Here is a 17,434-nt window from a genome sequence, read left to right as displayed (position 1 = left end):
GTCTCGTAGCACCCTATTGCAATTATGATTACCGTTGTTGTTGCTGCCGCTCCTCAGTCGTGTTCCCGCTGTATTCTTCTCGCAAAAACCGCGCCCGCTTCGAGTCTCTCATAGTAGCACGCCCAGATGAACGCCCACTCAATCGCTTACCCGTCGGCTAAATAACTTGCTATCCTGCACGCTACCCCATGAGGTATGGTGTGCACGATGCCCGCATACACTGCCTCCTACAAATTCTACCAACCTTCACACGATGCTCCTCCACCAATGGCCTCCGTTTCCCTGTGTTCTGTAGCTTACGCTGCTATACGACTGCGACAAGCATGGTGCGGCTTTGCTCGTACCTTTGCACACGAGGCCATTGTTGACGTGCTAGACCGCCGCTACCCGGGTCTCAGAATCAGCTACGGCTGAAGGAAGGTCTACCTACAAGGAACTTTGCAAAGATAATATTGTTCATAGTTTTTTTCGTACTATTCTCTCTCTGTCTATATTTCTTTTATTTCCTCCTCGTTCCTTTGTTTCTTTCACAGCTGTAGCTGTGCGCGTCAGTTTAGATTTGCGTACGCAACGAAGTGCCCCAGTGTGACTGGTTGTTGGCGCTGCGTTGTCCTGCATTTATCAGCAACGTCTCTGGCGCTAAATCAAGTTCGTACAATAGGCGACACGATAAGCAGTAGGTAGACGTACGATAACTAGTGCCTACAACAGTCATTAATACAGGTACAGCATATTTACAGAGATATTTAGCAAAGCGTGGACTTAGGCGAATCTTATCCATCCCATTGTCAGGCATGTTTTAGTCTTTTTAGTTTAGATGTAGCTCACACTGCCCGGTAGATCTAAGCATGCATATCCCTAAACTTTAACTTTCTCCCGACGCGGTTCCTTTGGTTGACTTTACAAGACATTAAAACGGCAGTAACTAAATGAAAACCCGCGAATGTAGTTTTCGAGACCATTTCTGACCAAAAACATTGCAAAATTCATGTTATTTACTCGACTCCCTCCTTCGCCTCCTTGACACGTGAATTTTTTTGTTTTTGATTACTCCCGCGTCTGTAACTATCATTTTTGGTTCAGTAGCTTGTGGAAACGAAGTCGGATAACTATGCGTTGACTCAGCTGGGACCAGCCCCTTCCTTGACAGATCAGAGAGGGATAAAAGAAGGTTTTTTGCTTTCCTCGTAAAAGGTTCCACCTTTTTACATGAATATTGTGGGTTTTATGTTCTCTAGCGCAGTTGAACTATAATCACTGCTTAAAAAGAAACAGGAACTGAGATTTGACGAAACAATAAACTACTTTCAGACAGATGTATATTTATAATCTCTTACGGTTGAACTATCGTATTATACGATACTTGATAAGTCGTTCACTTTGTATTTATGGAAATGGTAAAGTAATTCAAATGTTCAGATGAAAAGGACGTTTGCTAACAGCTCTCGATTAAAGACAAAAGACTGATCAAATAGTATGAAAAAGTGTCTTCCAGATATATATAAATTCTTCATCTATTTTCCATATATCTATTACCTTAATTGAACTTATGTCTGTAGGTACTTATTCACTCGCTCGACCTTCTTTTCCTTCAGAAATAAAACAGTTCTCTTCCTTCATAAATAACTGACGTAATAAGGGCGCGTTTAGTTGAAAATTAGTGTGCCTTTGCTGCATTAAGTGGTCCAGTTGCAATTGGGTCGGTTTTCTTGCTCAAGGCTTGCTTATTGCTGGCTCTCTGCCCTGTTCGAGGATTCAAAAAGAATCAACGATTCCATGTAATTGCCCGCCCGATGGCGGCGACTCGATAACGGTTTGTAACGGCTACAATAAGTGAAGAGAGGGTACGTAGTAACGGAAAAATATGTTGCACGATTGTACGCATCATCAGTAACCGATTATAAATTATCACATAAATAACACTTGGCCTTTTTATTGCTTTTACCTATCGCTATGCATTTTTATGAGTCAATAATGCAGGCGAAGCGATGTTTCGTCACTAGAGCTAAGAGAATCTCATTAAATATCTTGATAACACTAAAAATCCAATGACAACTGTTTATTCTAGCGAATTACTGTGTTGACCGCAAGGGTGCCCTACTCTTTACTCAGACCTTTTTATAGAATTACTGCACACTTTTTGTGGGCGGATAGTTTAGCTAAAAGACTGTTAATACTTTGTTCCGGCCTGAGTCTTTTCAACTCTATAGACCCGTTTCGTGGCTCAATATAGTAATAGTAAAAAGTAATACATTAGAGTATTACTCATATCCACATATGATCATTGCATAATTATTGCACACTTGACTGAGTGATCGAAGCAGTACTAAAAGTAACATAGGCATCGACGATAAGCTGCAGCCACAAAGGTAGGACATTTAAAAGCCTTTGGTACTCTCTCTTTTTATTTAGATACCACGTTAGCCATTTCGCGTCTACCTATCGCCGACGTAAAATCGGCCTACAACCTACCTACATCACCACTTTCGAGATACCCTAAGTCTCTACATACGCGCAAAATCCTTTGTCCCTGCCGATTATATCCAGTTACGACGGAAGCAGCATTTAAAAGTAGAAATTGAGCCCTGCCCAACTTATTGTACTTAAGCGAGATGCATTCGGGGCGTTTGCGGCCCTCCATGAACTTGACTGTATGGAGCTATTGCCGACACCGGTGTTTGCTGCATGTAGGTAAGACATGCAGGTTTCATTCCTCTAAACTAAGGTATTCGTTTACTGTGTAACACGCGCCAAAGCGCGCTCGCAGACGAAAAGCCTGCCTGCTCCACATAATGAGAAAAGAATGTTGTATTATTTGGGGCGCAGTCTGCACCCCGTCGTTCTCGGTAGGCTTGACTGATAAGGTTTCACCCGCTGAAATCCTCGGAACCGGTCAATCTACCTGTAAACCTGTCACTGTCAAGAATTAAGTTCAGGACGGAAGCAGTGGGTGAAACGGATGTCTAGAGAACACATCTGTTTTGAAACTCAGAGTGACCAAGGCCCTGAACCTTTCCAGAATTACCAACAGCGATTTTTAAGCCTAGAATATGTTCTGCTTTTTCGTTATATTCGTTTGGAGATGCCCGCCATGCATTGGCCTTGTCCAGATGTGTGGGGCGCCGTGTTTGATTGAGAAAATCAGTTGAGTAAGTTCGTACGTTGTGTTTCTTCAGTTTTCGCTTGCAAGCTTTGACACCTGCAGGGTCCCTACGGAATTCTAACTAACTTTCCTTCTATGCGATAAACGAGACCGAAAGGAGCTAGTAAGACGGCCTACTTTTTAATGGTTACCCATTTAATGCAGCGATTTTTTCCACAATGGCTTCAAGTATAAGTGAAATCACCAGTGGGTTCACTTTCCCTTGACTAGGCCTCTTAGCAAGCGCCTGAGAACCTATTATGATATGATCTAACAACCTGCCAGGCTTTTTATTCAACTACAAATTACATTTGCTTTCGCTTGTAAAAATGTATACTTTTTTTTTGGATCAACAAATAAAACTGAAATCAAACTGCCATATATGATAATTCGTATCTGTTCTCGACGAGGCGTCAGCTCCTATCTCTGGCGAGCTACGGATCATAATCTAATGATGAATTTCTGTGCAAATAGAACGTTACGAATAAACGATCGCCGTCCCCGTCCGGTCAATGTACCTAGCTAACTTTTTCCTGTAAACATGATTAGCTGTACCAAGTAAAAAGAAATAAAGTTCCACTCTTTTGGCATCTAGCAACTAGTTACTCCGTCAGATACTTATTTAGTTACACTCTATTTCGATTGTCTCTATTTATGTACACAAGGAAGCCTGCACGTTTTTTCTATAAACACACCTTTTCGACAAACGAGTACCCGTAACATTATTGGCAGCACTTACTAGTCCTCTATCTAGCATCAGCACTGATTGGCCGTAGCCTAGCTGACACATCGGTTAAAGTGGTAGCCGGAGAGGCAGTAAGAACAAAGCAGCGGCAAGCGTCAGGGGTCGACAATCGATTTAGTGACATCTAAGAAGACAACTCCTGGCACGATGGCCGGAAGAAGAAGACACCGACGAAAATGACGACGAGCAAACGGCAATAACACACACAGTAACAACACCAATCGCGTCTCGTGTTTACAAGCAGCTGCTTTCACAACAGCTAATATCGACAAAATCAACGTCATCAACTGTATCCTAGATATCTGCAGACAATGTTACGGCAACAAAAAAAAGCCATAGATCTTCGCTCCTCCTCACTCTCGATGAAGCCGTAGCTAATCGTATTTGGTCGAACGCGATCAGTAGGGCGATGAAGTCGCCTGCAGTGAAGTTCTTAGGAGATCGACAGCTGTTGCATTCATGGTTGCGGTACGGGACGTGGCCCGAACTGTGAAACAACTGAACAACACTGAATCGAACACCAACAGTACGCAAAAGTGACCAAATGAGTTGGTGGAGACAAACACTTCATGGACCGAAGCAGAAAGAGTTGGCGTTAAAGAGCTACACCGAAAGGCATCTTTAACAGGCATGTGTTTCTGATTGGTACAACGGTGGCTGTGTGTCACCGAAACCTCTGCGGTGCAGCATCTGTCTATGACGTGGCAGACTTCATTTACCACTATCGCTTGTTTCCCTCTACGTCCCGCTTGCCAAATCAAGACAGCTCATGTGATCAATTGGGGCCCAACTTTTAGCGCTGTTCATAGCGTTCATGAGGTTGCGTAGCGCCTTTTCAGAAGACATCGTCATGCATTTTGTGAAACCCTTGTAGCACATCAGCGAAGCGAAGCCAGTTCTCATGCTGTTTCCTGCGTCTTTCAAAATCCTAGATATACTATCGTTGACCCCTGGAATTATTACACGTATGATAATACATTCGAGTGAAGTAGATGATGGTGTATTGAGGGATAAGGTGCGTTTCAAGAACTGAGCGATTATCTAAGATCCTATCTTAAATAGCTAGCATCTGTTTAAATCTATATAAACATTTAGACGGACAAATATCGCAACGAATTAACAATGATAAATGTCCAAGGCGTTACTACTATAGTTCTTCTATCGCTAATTAAATAATGCCATCATATTTTGTCTTTTCTTTCTTCTTTTTTTTTATACAGAATACGCTAAATTGAAGGCAAACTATAATGTGTGCATCACGTTTTCATGTGTAGTGTATAAAACTATTATTCGAAATAAGCTTTAGTTCAGCAGCTTTAGAAGTAATCAATCAGCAAAGACTTCGGCAGATACGTTCGGCGCGCACATGCTACATAAGCGTGCATTTAATTAGATATCATTTAAAAGCAACTGGAAGTACGGCGCTATTGATCCGCATACGTCTAATAATGTCTGATCGAAATATATTCTGCTAACATCCACGAGTTAACCGTTGTACATTTTCTACAGATACTTTTTGACAGAAGCAAATAGCTGCAGACGGCTAGCTGTGCGATGATCAGATCCATTACTTGCCGAAAAATAGATACAAGCGAATTATGTCGTTGGACCACGAAGTGACTGTCGGCCAGAGAAGCTCTGCACTGAAGCTTTAAGGTGAAGTTGTTTCTACAAATGGATGAGGTTATGCCGAGAACGTGGAGCAGATGCTCTTAACAATCTACCCAATGGCTAGATATTGTCTGCTACTCAAATTGTCTCTCCGGTTTCGAAGAACACACAGGATGCTAATCTGTGGAACAGGGTCCCAGGTTTTCTGCTGATTCTCATGAATCTAAACAAATATTTGGATTTCTACTAGCAGATAAATCTGACCATCATCCAGATCGTTGTATTTTTAAAAAGAGTAGGATATTCATATCGACTGCCACTGTGCAAAAAATACCATGTTTCCACGTGAAAATCGCCTGAAGTCAAAAAGGTTCCAATTTCAGGAGGGTGTTCCTAACCAGGTCTCATATTGTCAGATTATCTTAAAATATCGCATCTAACGCTATCCATTAAATCCCCGCTACATAGGTCGGTTTTAATACTCTCTTCTAAACATATTTATCTATAACTGGTTAAGTACAAATACAGCCCTTTTATGGTCGGTCATAAGTTAAACAGAACCGTCCCGGAAAATTCAGCCCCCACGCATTATGCCCAACACCGACGTATTGGCATTTTATGATCGTTTAATTTTTCGTATAGACAACAAGTAAAATACACTGGCTAAGATTTCAAATAAGCTGCTTCCAAACTTCGACTTAAGGCCCCGACACCTGAAGACAGTAAACAAGCAGCTGCATCCACTTAGTGTAGCGTGTGCTGTTTGACTACGATCCTATTAAAAATCAGAAATCTACCATTAACAACGGATTTAAAATGCATCTTCAATCGTTGCCGATATCGCGGTGGCTGCTTCCATGAAACAGTAAGTAGTCAAAGATAGAAATACGGCCAATGGCGGCGCACATATATTGTTCTTCGTTGATGGCACCTATATACGTTCAGTCCAGCGGTATTTCGGAATATAGACATCGCCACCCTTCACTGAAAATTGACTATCCAATGACAGGCACCGCTGTACTATCGACTGATCTTTTGCTTTCCTCTCTTATACACCTAACTGCGATTGTTATATCAAAAAAAAAATACAGATTGTATTCTTCGACAGTTATTAACACGCTCCTTTTACTAATCTGTTCGTGTCACTAACTCACGTCGTAACGCCCCATTCTCGCTCTGTCAGTGCCATTCTATTTAGCGCATCGGAAGTTCGCCAAGCACGTCTGCCTAATGGGGGTTTAGGGATTATGTACCAACGAAACCGCCCCGCCAAAGATGCCATCCCGTGACAGTTATGGGTATTTTTACATAATTCTAACAGCATGTTTGTGCGATGAACGATGTGTGTAGCTGGGAAGTAGCAGCGTACACCTTGGGTCTTAGCCTTATCTAGAGCCCGAAGAAGTAAAAGAAGAAGGAAAAGCCAGCAAAGAGGTAAATGATAATTGCCACAGTCTGGTCATGTTGAACCACTGTGGAATGGTATTCCTGGCCGGCCTGGGAATTATCTATATATTTTCTTTGCATGATGGGAACTGCTCGGGGAACGCCGCAAACCGTTGACGACGTGACTGAGACTTCCGAGCCAATCGGATTCGGTCAACTTACTACTGAAGCTTGTATAGCCTTCCCTTCGCTTTTTTCCATGCTTATTTTCACCTTCTGTCGTAACTTCAGCGCCCACTCAAAAGCATACTCGTATCGTTTATTTCGTCTACCCTTTGCAAATCCCCATGGGCCCTTTTGGCGACAATAGCGCAGTGAACACTCTCTGTTCTCACGCAACCCGGATCGGCTACTGCAGACCGACTCCTCTAGAACTTGCCGACAAACCGCTGCGGGCTTCCGTATTTCGTTCACTAGCATTAGCAAAGTGACGTTTTCTTTAACACTTCGCCAGCCCACCACTAGACATGATGAAACAGTAAAGTACCAATTGTGCCATTTCTCTGACCTAACCTTTTAAGCACATCATTTAGAATAAAGGAACAACCCAAGCTATGCAAGCGGGTGATTTTCACCCACACATGTCTGCGATTGCGGGAGTTTGCACTGTGCTCTAATATTACCGTTAGTAACGAAAATGGGCGACCTATGAATGACTTGAATAAGGCATTGAAACTACCAGGATTTTAAAGGTCTATATTACAGCTGACGATTCTATTACTGTTAAGTGTTGTAGCCCATCACCACCTTAGAAAATAGTTCTATGGACATGCATCTTTGACCTAGACGTTAACAAAACTCTCGGTAAGTTATTTCGGATGCTAACATGAACTTGACTTCGAAAAAAGAACACTATGATGCTTTGAAAGAGAAGACAAACTAGTATTAATATGAAACAAATCAGAAGCTATATCGTGCAACGACTCAGTCCTTCAACAGTGTCACTTCTACGTGTATTTTAGAAAACTCCGAAGAAGGCGTTTTTTCTTGAAGCTTCTTAAAATGAGTTGTTTTTTTCACTTGACGATACCTCTCTCTTTTATTCTTCTAAAACCATTTTTGTCTACCTAATTAACAGCGTTGTCGTACCACGAGCAAAATACACTCGCAAATTCCAAAGTGATGCGAAGAACGGACAAGTATTCATTATCCCGATAAGGTCTGGAAGAATTTATCGGAACTAGTTTTATTCGCCCCCTACGCGCGAAGACATCAGCTATAAGCGTTAGCATTGTCTGCCTACAACGCTAGTCTCAAAAAAGATATAGATTATCTACCTTCCAATATTATACGGGTTATTATGGCTTAAAAATTCGCCTCGTTGCTTCGACCTCGACCGTCCGTTCTAGTGCCACAGGAGATATTGAACAACGTCAATACCAAACCTTCTCCAGGCTTATGCTAACCCATCACTTACTTCCCTACCCTTTCCGGATCCGATCCCTCTTTTAACTCCGTCTCACAATACCTCTTTCTAGGTCCCTTCTGTGATCGTCACTGCCTCCAAATCGGCGGACCCTGTTCTAACAACCAGGCCTTTCCTATATGTGATCCATCCTGCCGGTGGTGACTCATCATTGCGCTCTCAAGCGCTGACTTTAACTGAGAACGCATGATGGCGCAGCGTGAGCCAACCTCATTGGCTACTTCCACAAATGTCATCCTATCACAAAGAGCCTTTCATGCGCCGGGAGGCAAAGCCAGTGAACCCCCAAGCCGATCAAACACGCAGAGGCTGCTAGATGTCCAGGGACCAGAGATGAACAGTGCCTACCTACACTGGGTTCTCTCTCTGTCTTTTGCTGGCTCTTTAGAGCAGTTTTCTATACGAACGTTATTGCCACAGCTAGATTCATTTCGAGATGCGCGTTCCAGCAATGCCGCCACACTGGGCAAGCGCTGTTAGCCTATCCGCAAGTACACATTAGCTGTTGCTGCAGCCTAGCTAGGTTAGAATCTACCTCGGATTGAACAGCTAAGGTGTTCCATATGTCGCTTCCAGTCATGCTCCATATACGCTGCATATGCTTCGTTACATATATAGCCTGATACTGGTGTTAAGCAAGAATGCGCCCATCGAATTATTGCTGGCTGCACACGTGGCCGTTATAGTAGTTGCTCTTGTGCTTGTAAACAGTGTTGATAATATATTCGATGCACCCTTCCTTGGCTATATCGTAGTATTGAAAGAAAGATAGCAGGATAAAAACGGTCCTGTTGAAGTGTGCACGACTGCACGCAAGCTGTTCTTGGCTTAATATCAGTATAAGTGCTCTTTTTTATTTCAACTAGAAGAAATAGTGGGACATGGGACTTAATCATGGCGTGGATGACTAACAACTGCAACTGATGCTCTCCTCTGTATCCCCGTATTTTGCATGATCCAAATCATTCGGAGACATCTATACCAATGGGTCAATCTGTTCCAACAGCGTATTTGATTCTACGTATTTTCCGCTATATGATGGACGACCAAAGGAAATACAGTTGGACTCGTAATGACTCAGCAGTGATTTCTTCAATGCCACTCTAGTCGTCTATGAAATATTGTTGTACGAGTAACGGCACTTGTGGCAGTAGTAATTAACAACAACTGCACGGAAATCGGCGAATATAAGCTTAGCGCAAATAATATGGGACAAGTAGACGTTTCCTAAGGTAAAGACAAAAGCGATTTCGAAATAGCTTTAATGAGTGTTGGACCACTAAAAACCACAACCCTAGTCGCCAGTCAGAGCATACTAAGCAGATACTGAAGACAAACAGACGGTCTAAACGAAAGGAACCACTAGACGTATATGCACCTGATACGAAAACGTGCAGACGCGCAACGTCCCAGTGCAGCAAACGCTTTTCAAAGCAGCTTTACAGGCGTTAGAATAATATCGTGTCCGACCGTACGGCGATCCGTTTGCGCGGCTATCGATAAATAGCGCACTCTCCCCCTTAAACCCTCCCTTAAAGACATTTCCTCTTCGCCTTGACCATATGAATCCATCCTTACGTCAATCTCCGCAGCACTTAACACATTCTTGCAGAAAGTAGTTGTTGTATAGACCTTGGCAGCTGACAGCAGGCGGTAAGCATGGTAAGAATCCAAATTTGCTCTAGCGGGCAACAGTAGGCGCAACAACGATATAGAGGGAAAAGGGATCGAGGTGATATTGCAAATATGCTTATTTCTTATATCCCACTCACTTGAAGGACGGGCTCGTCGTTGCCCAACCTAACAGGGTTGACCTGATCCTCACGGGCCAAGGCCATCGTTCCCCTGCTGCCCGTCTCCTACAAAGTCACTACTCCGATTCGATGAACTGCCACTGACGGGTGAATGCTGCCAATAGTTTTGCAAGGCAGCTGCAGGCACGGTTGTCGCCGGAAAAGGCCACTGTAGCCATCATTGTTGTGAGGAAGCAATGGCTGATGAATAAGGTTTGTCTCATACTAACATACGAAAAACAAACGATCTTCGACTTCTTGACGCTTCCCGTCAAGTCGCCATCTACTTCCTAAGCCAATAAGTACAAACACCCAATGGGTCCATGTAACATATCGATTTGCGTGTATTTGGATAAGTGGTAGTGGCCAGGTCTGTCGGTAAGGGAATACTTACCAACATGATTAGCACCACGGAAGATTAAATAACGCGGTTGTTCGTAAACGAGTTAGATGTACCTAGACCGTAAATGAAATGCTTTATCTACAGGTATCGCAGGGTACACTCTATCGGATATGCGTACTCGTTACGGCCGTCGCAGAGGGAGCATGGTTAACGGAGCACAATACAGGTAATGCAATACGCCAAACCTCCATAGCAAACATTACGGGGTGCCGTTTGTCAGTTGCCACGCGATTTGCTATAGACACCTTATAGGTGAACCTGCATATGACCCTTGATGGGTTGCTAGAAGCGTAGCTATCTGCCAAATGAACTTGCACGCGTGCATGCGTTAAGAATATTATGATTGATATAGTTGTACTATGCTCACGTACGCGCATTAGGTCCAATAGTTAAGAATGGCGTGAGTCTAGTGTTTTCTTTCATGACTACCTGTTCATAGTAATAATCTGTTCATAGTGAACTAAAGTAATAAAAATAACAATAAATGATACTGATAGCAAATGCTAAACCGTAACGGTGCAGTGGAATACGCGTAGACTTAAGGCCGAAAAGGACGAAATCGTGCGTCCATAATTTATCTCGGCGTTTTTTGCGTACTACAATCGTCCTTTAGATATAGAGACTGATACGATCTAGGACTCATTTTAAAGATAATAATGAATTGCATGTTTATGTAATTATCCGTGTATCCATATGTTGTGCGTTCTTGCATAGAGTTTCATTTGGGGAATAGTGAGTTGTGATAATCCTTAACCGTTATAAACGGTAGAGTGTCGAGCAACTTTATTCCATTAAATAACCGGGCCACTCTTTCGTTTTGTCTCTGCCACGCTTATTCTGTACCTAACTTATACTTTACTACGTGTACAAGGTGGACGTTAAAGTCGCCGTTAAAGACGTTAAAAATTTTGTAGCGTCGTCAAAAACAAATATACGTAGATCAGTACTATATACTGCGGAAATGCCGTCGAAACAAGATGCTTTGCGTGTGTTTATGCAGAAACGACGAAGTGGGACTGCGTGAGGCATGTCTACGAAACGAACTGCTGCTCGTACAGTATTTGTTTCTTGAAGTAGCTACCGCCGCTGCATCATCGGCGTTATTCCGTCCGCTGACAGCTGTTCAGGACTGGTAAGTCAGTGACGGTAGGCTGAGCTTTCCAAGCCCTGGTGTTGTTGTTGCTGTTCCCATTATTGTATCGCAGATCTCTGACATTGTAAGAATAAAGGTCGAGCAAACCCATTCTTGCCTAATTTACTAAGTTCTTCTTACGAGTCTATGAGATTACCTTGGGTTTAAATACCTTTACCCTCTTAAGTTAGAAGGTTTCTTCAATAGCAGCTACTAGAGGGTAAAAGAAAGAAAAAGAAAATGAGCTACGAGCTGTGCTCATCTGGCCAGCTCCTGTTTTTCAATAACTGACCCATATTTTTCCGCAAACGTACAAGGCAGGTGTGGAAATTCCTAACTGGTAACTACCATACGAATATACAATTAAGCCAACGCTTGAAAAACGCAATTGGATGATTAATTAATATTATGAAAATTGCAACACAGTAAAAGCCCGACATAGCATCTTTCATATCCTTTTGCCTACGCTGGATATCTGAACGAAGATGTCGTAAATGCGGCTGTTTAGCAATTGACAACCGTGGCAATACTGGTGGTGCCTTCACCTCGACGCTAAGCAGGTATAAACAAAATCTTTTTAAAACGCTATAAGTTACTTAGACGACTTCACTATACCTGCTTTTAAAATATTACTACGCACAGGCTAATATCAGATCCTTCAGAAACCTTCTCAATGGTTACTGTTGCTCTTCTCGTTGTTGTTGTCAAATATCAGAACGGATTACCATGGCCGCTGCTAATAGAGATGGACTACAACGGAACCTGCTGCGATAGAATTTGCGCCGCAGTGCTGGAGAACTATGAATACTCTGTTCACACTCATTTGTATAAGATTCTCTAGAGGTTTCCGTAGATCCTGCATAATATATAGAGTCTAGCATTCTAACACCGCTCTATAAGCATACTCGTTTCCTTAACAGAAACTCTTGCGATCTCGTCAAGCATTAACTGCTGACACTCGCACCTACGATGTGCAGTTACCGAACACTGCAACAAGGCCTGTGAGCCTTTTAGGTTAATGTAGACGGATACGAGTATCATCGTCACCCGTTAGCCTCAAAGAAGCCAGCAAGACTGGAGGCCGCCATCTTGGCACCGCCACTCCAGCGAAGAGGCCATCAACGACACAAATGAAACTTTACTCATATGTGGCAGAAACAAAAGTATTCTTCTGTGCGGAGTCACTGTAGACATATAAGCTGCATCGACACGATGATAAAAAAAAAAGTGTCTCAGTTTCAGCAGTGGGCAGTTTTACCGTATCGCTCTAGATAAACGCAAAGAAGGACGTGAAAAGCCTCTGAAACAGATAACATTGTGATAGCTATTCATCATAACCATTATCCTATATCATAAGTCTCCCAAGTATTTTATCTTTAGTGTTCATTTTTTTCTTATCCTCTCCTGAGAGGTCCCTTCTGTGCATACGCCGACTACCCTAGCAGGTTAGCAAACACCGAAAACCTTCGATTCGCGCTCCTTTTGCCTGCCCTCCATATATTTTCCGGTGAGGATGGACACTCTTTGTCGCGCGATCACATGCTACGGCGTATCCTTTTTCTCAGTGTTCGCTAAGAAGGTTCAGTTAACATTTTTCGCAGTAAGCAGTACCAACGTAGATTTCACCTTTTTAAATTGGCCACTGTGCATTCTCCGTAATGTCCATGTTTGCTAGCTAGCCATAGTACAGAGAGGACCATTTGAAGCATGGAAACGTTTAATTATCAATTACTACGTAACGAATAAGCGTAATCGGAGAGATTGAAGGGATCCGGAGTACCGCCGTTTCAGATAGCAGCAATCCTTGTTTCGTTTCCGTCCCTTATAGCTCGATCCGATCAGGCCATCTACCAGCTGGTCTCTGAAATTCGTCGCTATGTCGACAGCATTCAGTGTCGTCACAGTAGCAAGAAGGCAGACGACAATTTAGGTTAAGGCAGCTGTGCGGTTGAAAGCTTCGTTGCAGTGGCCACGTACGGGTTGGTAGGACTACCACCAACATACAGCTACATTACTTGTAGGGTACCCATTACTTGTATGGCCTTAAACGTTTTTTCCGTTGCCGCGGCCGACTCTAACAGTGGCACGACGAGCAGCTCAGGAGCAAGGGCAACGGTGGCAGTTCAGTCGGCAAAGTGCTGCGGCCTCTGATTTCAATTCCATTTGCCGCGGCTAGTAAACGACTACAGCAACGCTAGTAGAGATAGTAGACGCAAAAGTAATAACTGAAGTGGTAATGAGGGTAATCCAGTAACGCAATGTAAAGTAAGGCATTGGCCGTAGTAACAACGACTAAAGTGTCGTCATAAAATCATAAACTTATACCGAAAAGCAAAGCATAGCTGTTAAACGATGTAAGGCATGAGAGAAGGCGTCATTAGAAGAAATGACATCATAACAAAACGCCAACAACCGATACTTATAGTTATATTTTACATTTAACTCTAATATATTTGACAGCAAACACCGCGTGTTTTGCCCGCCTGAGAGGTCTCAACTTCATCCGGTTCTGTGCAAACGAGGACATCTAACTCGAATACCGCTGCAACATTACAGCAGAACCAGTACGAATGCCGACTGTCGTTTCATGTTAATATATGTGGCATGTAGAGACACTCACGCGGCCATTAGAGGCTCGTTGCGCAACAACAATGCCAAACAACGAAACAATCATGAGCGAACGCACATCCAGCTAGCCAGGCATCCGCTGTTTGCAGCCCGTTATCCCCTAGAGTCTGTGGGTTATAGCAAGGTAGAGCTGAGTTTTCCTGAGCTGCTACTGCTGCTGTTTCAGAAGTTGCTTGCGAATGAGTGAACGATCCTGACGATTCTTGCCGTGAGCATCGTGTCCATCGACCTGGGCGGACGCTGCTCTCTGGGCTGTGATACGATGTTATCTACCAGCCAACACGAACAAGCAGAGACCACACACAGCACCAAGCGACACTATAAGAACAAAGAGTGATTCTATGGCCTTGCGTATTTGTGTGTCCGTGTGTACCGTTGCGCCGTTGTCGCAGTAAGTGCCGTCAAACAAATTCGAACCGAACGTGTAGCAGTAATAGCAGAGGTGGTTGCGTATGACTCTGGTACGCGATCACGAAGCGATCGATATCACTACCAGATGTCGCCCTTTCAGTACTAGAGCGGCCACAGATTACTCAGTGTATCCATTACTGTCGCCTTCCTGCCAAACTCAACTCCGCTTAAGCCTTTCTCGGTTGATCGGTAAGAAAGTGGCCAGGTCAGACATAACTACATAGTTCCCTCGTGATCGCATTTGCCCGCCGCCCCACTTAAGCTATCGTCGACACCATAAGGGCACCACAGTATATCACCATCAACGCACCGTTGCTGCCGTCACCGCCGTTAGCGTCATTTCTAACAGCGCTATTGCCGCTGCTTCTATGTATTCCGACAGTGGCTCAAGGGAGATAAGGAAGATGACCGTTGATCAGGGAACAAGCAACATGGAGCGAATATCATACAAACTCATTCTTACGCTGTACTATTGTTGGTCGTTGCGTAGTAGGAAGTGGTACATACGACAACCAGCTGATAAACGGCAGATAAGCAGAACTTCCGGATAACATCGGTGATAACAATGTCGAACATTGGCCAAACCCGGCTGCTGGCATTAACTATTTCAGAACCCTAGCTCTGTCATAATGAATCCCACGATGAAAACGACGACGGTGTTGAAGATTATGATAATGTAGTTGGCCCGAAGGTGCGACAACGCCGATTAGCACTTCGACAACACGAATAAGTGACAAGGACGGTAATACTAGAATAACGGTCCGCGTTGCGTTTTTACTACTGCGCAAAGTTTATAATCATACTAACAATAGTAATAACAACGAGATAACGCGGTAATATAGGTTTGTTATCGAAAGTAAGCGACACGCGGCAGCGGCCGTTCTGATACCATGAGATCACGTCCATGAGACAGGAATAAACGAGAATATATTAGATGTGAAGGCAAGTCGTGGGTGGACACGTTCGCCTGGGGCATCTTGATGTCGCGGCTAGCGGTATTCGAAGTCGATGGATTATTTTCGCTGCCTCTTTCGAAGAGTAAAGGAGGTAATTAAATCGTGGGTACGTTACCAAAAAGCAGAGACTCACGAACCTGAATCCATGCAGATATATGCATTAATTAAAACATTTGCTTTAAGAAACTTTTTTGCTAAAACACTTTGTACTGTTTTCAGGTAAACGCTCTAGTATGCACCCTCTCCTAGTGCCCATGACATGGCTATTGAACACATTACGGGACACAGAATGGATCTTCTCTACCTGACAATTAAAACGCGTACTGAATAAATATTCTCTTACTATGAGTAACTAAAATAACGCGAGGACACAACGAATTCTACATTTCTTGTCGCACTCCTTTGTTATAAAATACTTTACTATTGATAGATTATACACCTACTGAATTCTTACACAAACACATCCTCTCCAGTCGTGGAAATCCACACGGCAACCGATGTGTCACTCACCACGGAGTTAGGCCTGGATCATCGTACCACACGGCGCCTTTTCTTTCAGTTCAAACAGAACAAATGGAACAGCCGACCCGCAATGTAACAAGAAGGGAGTCTCAGCGGCGTGCCTATGCTTTAATAGCAGAAACGAGCTAGTGGCAAAATAAATCTGTACAAGTTGGCTTCTGAGAGATCAACCTGATGTTTTCAACTCCGTTTATTAACAGTGACTTGCATGGCTGCCGCCAAACTATGACATACTGCAACAAGTTGACGAAAGCGAGGGTAAAGCTCAGGAGAACATCGAAAAACCCCGAAGGGCTTCGCGTTGGTCTTCGGACCCTTTCTGGTCTAGCTGATATTATTTGCCGACTTAGTGGCACCGAAACCCCATCAGTGGTAAGCCGTTGGAGAATTACGATGTTCATAAAGGACGATGGGACGAGTTTGCTTGAACCGAGCCTGACCAGACTCGTATTATGTAACCTAAAAATATTTGAGAAATTGATGTATTTCATAATGGTGCAATAGTAACATGTACATCTACTAAAATTACCCTTACTTAAATTACCGATACGTGAAGAGATCCAGTTTTAAGGTCGGTCGCAAACGAGGAGCCAACTGTTCGAAAGAATCCTTTACTGCAACAGCACTGAACGTAAAATTCAAGACCTTTTAGGTTGCCTTGCTTAAAGGGTCGGTTAGGCTGTTTGATTTTGCACCTTTTACACACCGTCTTTTTACAGCTATGCAACTATTTTTGCAACTTCGAGTACCATATGTGAGCACAAATGAATGCTTGGTTTTCAATCCATGAGTCAACCTAAAGCAAAAAAAAAAACCGTAAACAACAAAGCGCGGCATTCGCTGTTCTCAAGCTACAAAGCCGTGCAATCCAATAATAGGTTCCTGGTTTCTGTAGAGATCTATGAAGAGTCGTATCGTTCGACGTATCGCAAACGATAAATTTACATTTAAATTTACATACCCATTGGAATCGGGATATCAACCACAATTAGCAAATCCCAAGTTTGAAGATATATGCAACATGTTCTTTCCCATGAATTGACATTGAAGATACCGCTAAATAGTTACCTGAGATTTTCGATTTCCTATGAGAATCCTAGAAAATAACAGTGAACACATTTTTTCTCAGCGAACGCTCTTAGATACCTGCTTAAAAGATGCGGCTATAAAATAATGTTTTGGCTTGCTCATTTTCAAAACGCGTATTCTTGAAATGTGA

The 17,434-nt window shown here is 43.2% G+C and overlaps 2 protein-coding genes across 13 annotated transcripts in view; one reads left to right on the top strand and one right to left on the bottom strand.

The window, feature by feature from the left end:
- The window catches only part of LOC111262072 (uncharacterized), an 84,054-nt gene that overhangs the window by 61,019 nt on the left and 5,601 nt on the right, over positions 1-17,434 (bottom strand). The gene's annotated exons all lie outside the window — the stretch shown is intronic.
- Positions 1,976-16,385, top strand: LOC111262073 (uncharacterized). Of its 6 annotated transcripts, none has more exons than XR_015311799.1 (6): positions 1,976-4,902; positions 10,149-10,376; positions 10,651-10,732; positions 11,567-11,698; positions 14,159-15,784; positions 15,913-16,385. XR_015311799.1 is itself a non-coding variant. In XM_086968937.1 (4 exons), the coding sequence occupies exons 2-4, from the start codon at positions 10,368-10,370 to the stop codon at positions 15,999-16,001; spliced, it is 180 nt and encodes a 59-aa protein (XP_086825063.1). In that variant the 5' UTR covers positions 2,047-4,902; positions 10,149-10,367; the 3' UTR covers positions 16,002-16,385. The 6 variants fall into 6 exon arrangements, 2 of the variants coding, with proteins under 2 accessions (XP_086825063.1, XP_086825062.1); XR_015311797.1 differs by having other exon boundaries at positions 14,159-15,799; XR_015311798.1 differs by lacking the exon at positions 1,976-4,902 and adding an exon at positions 9,997-10,032 and having other exon boundaries at positions 14,159-15,799.

The sequence above is a fragment of the Varroa jacobsoni genome, unplaced genomic scaffold, assembly GCF_002532875.2.
Source record: "Varroa jacobsoni isolate VJ856 unplaced genomic scaffold, vjacob_1.0 scaffold_625, whole genome shotgun sequence".
Lineage (NCBI taxonomy): Eukaryota > Metazoa > Arthropoda > Arachnida > Mesostigmata > Varroidae > Varroa > Varroa jacobsoni.
This window is presented reverse-complemented; position numbering and strand designations above follow the sequence as displayed.

What these genes read in the sequence shown, in the direction of transcription:
- LOC111262073 (XM_086968936.1), top strand. An exon ending in GTTAACGGAGCACAATACAG is followed by an intron (nt 10,733 to 16,166) that starts GTAATGCAATAC and finishes CATCCTCTCCAG; the next exon opens with TCGTGGAAATCCACACGGCA.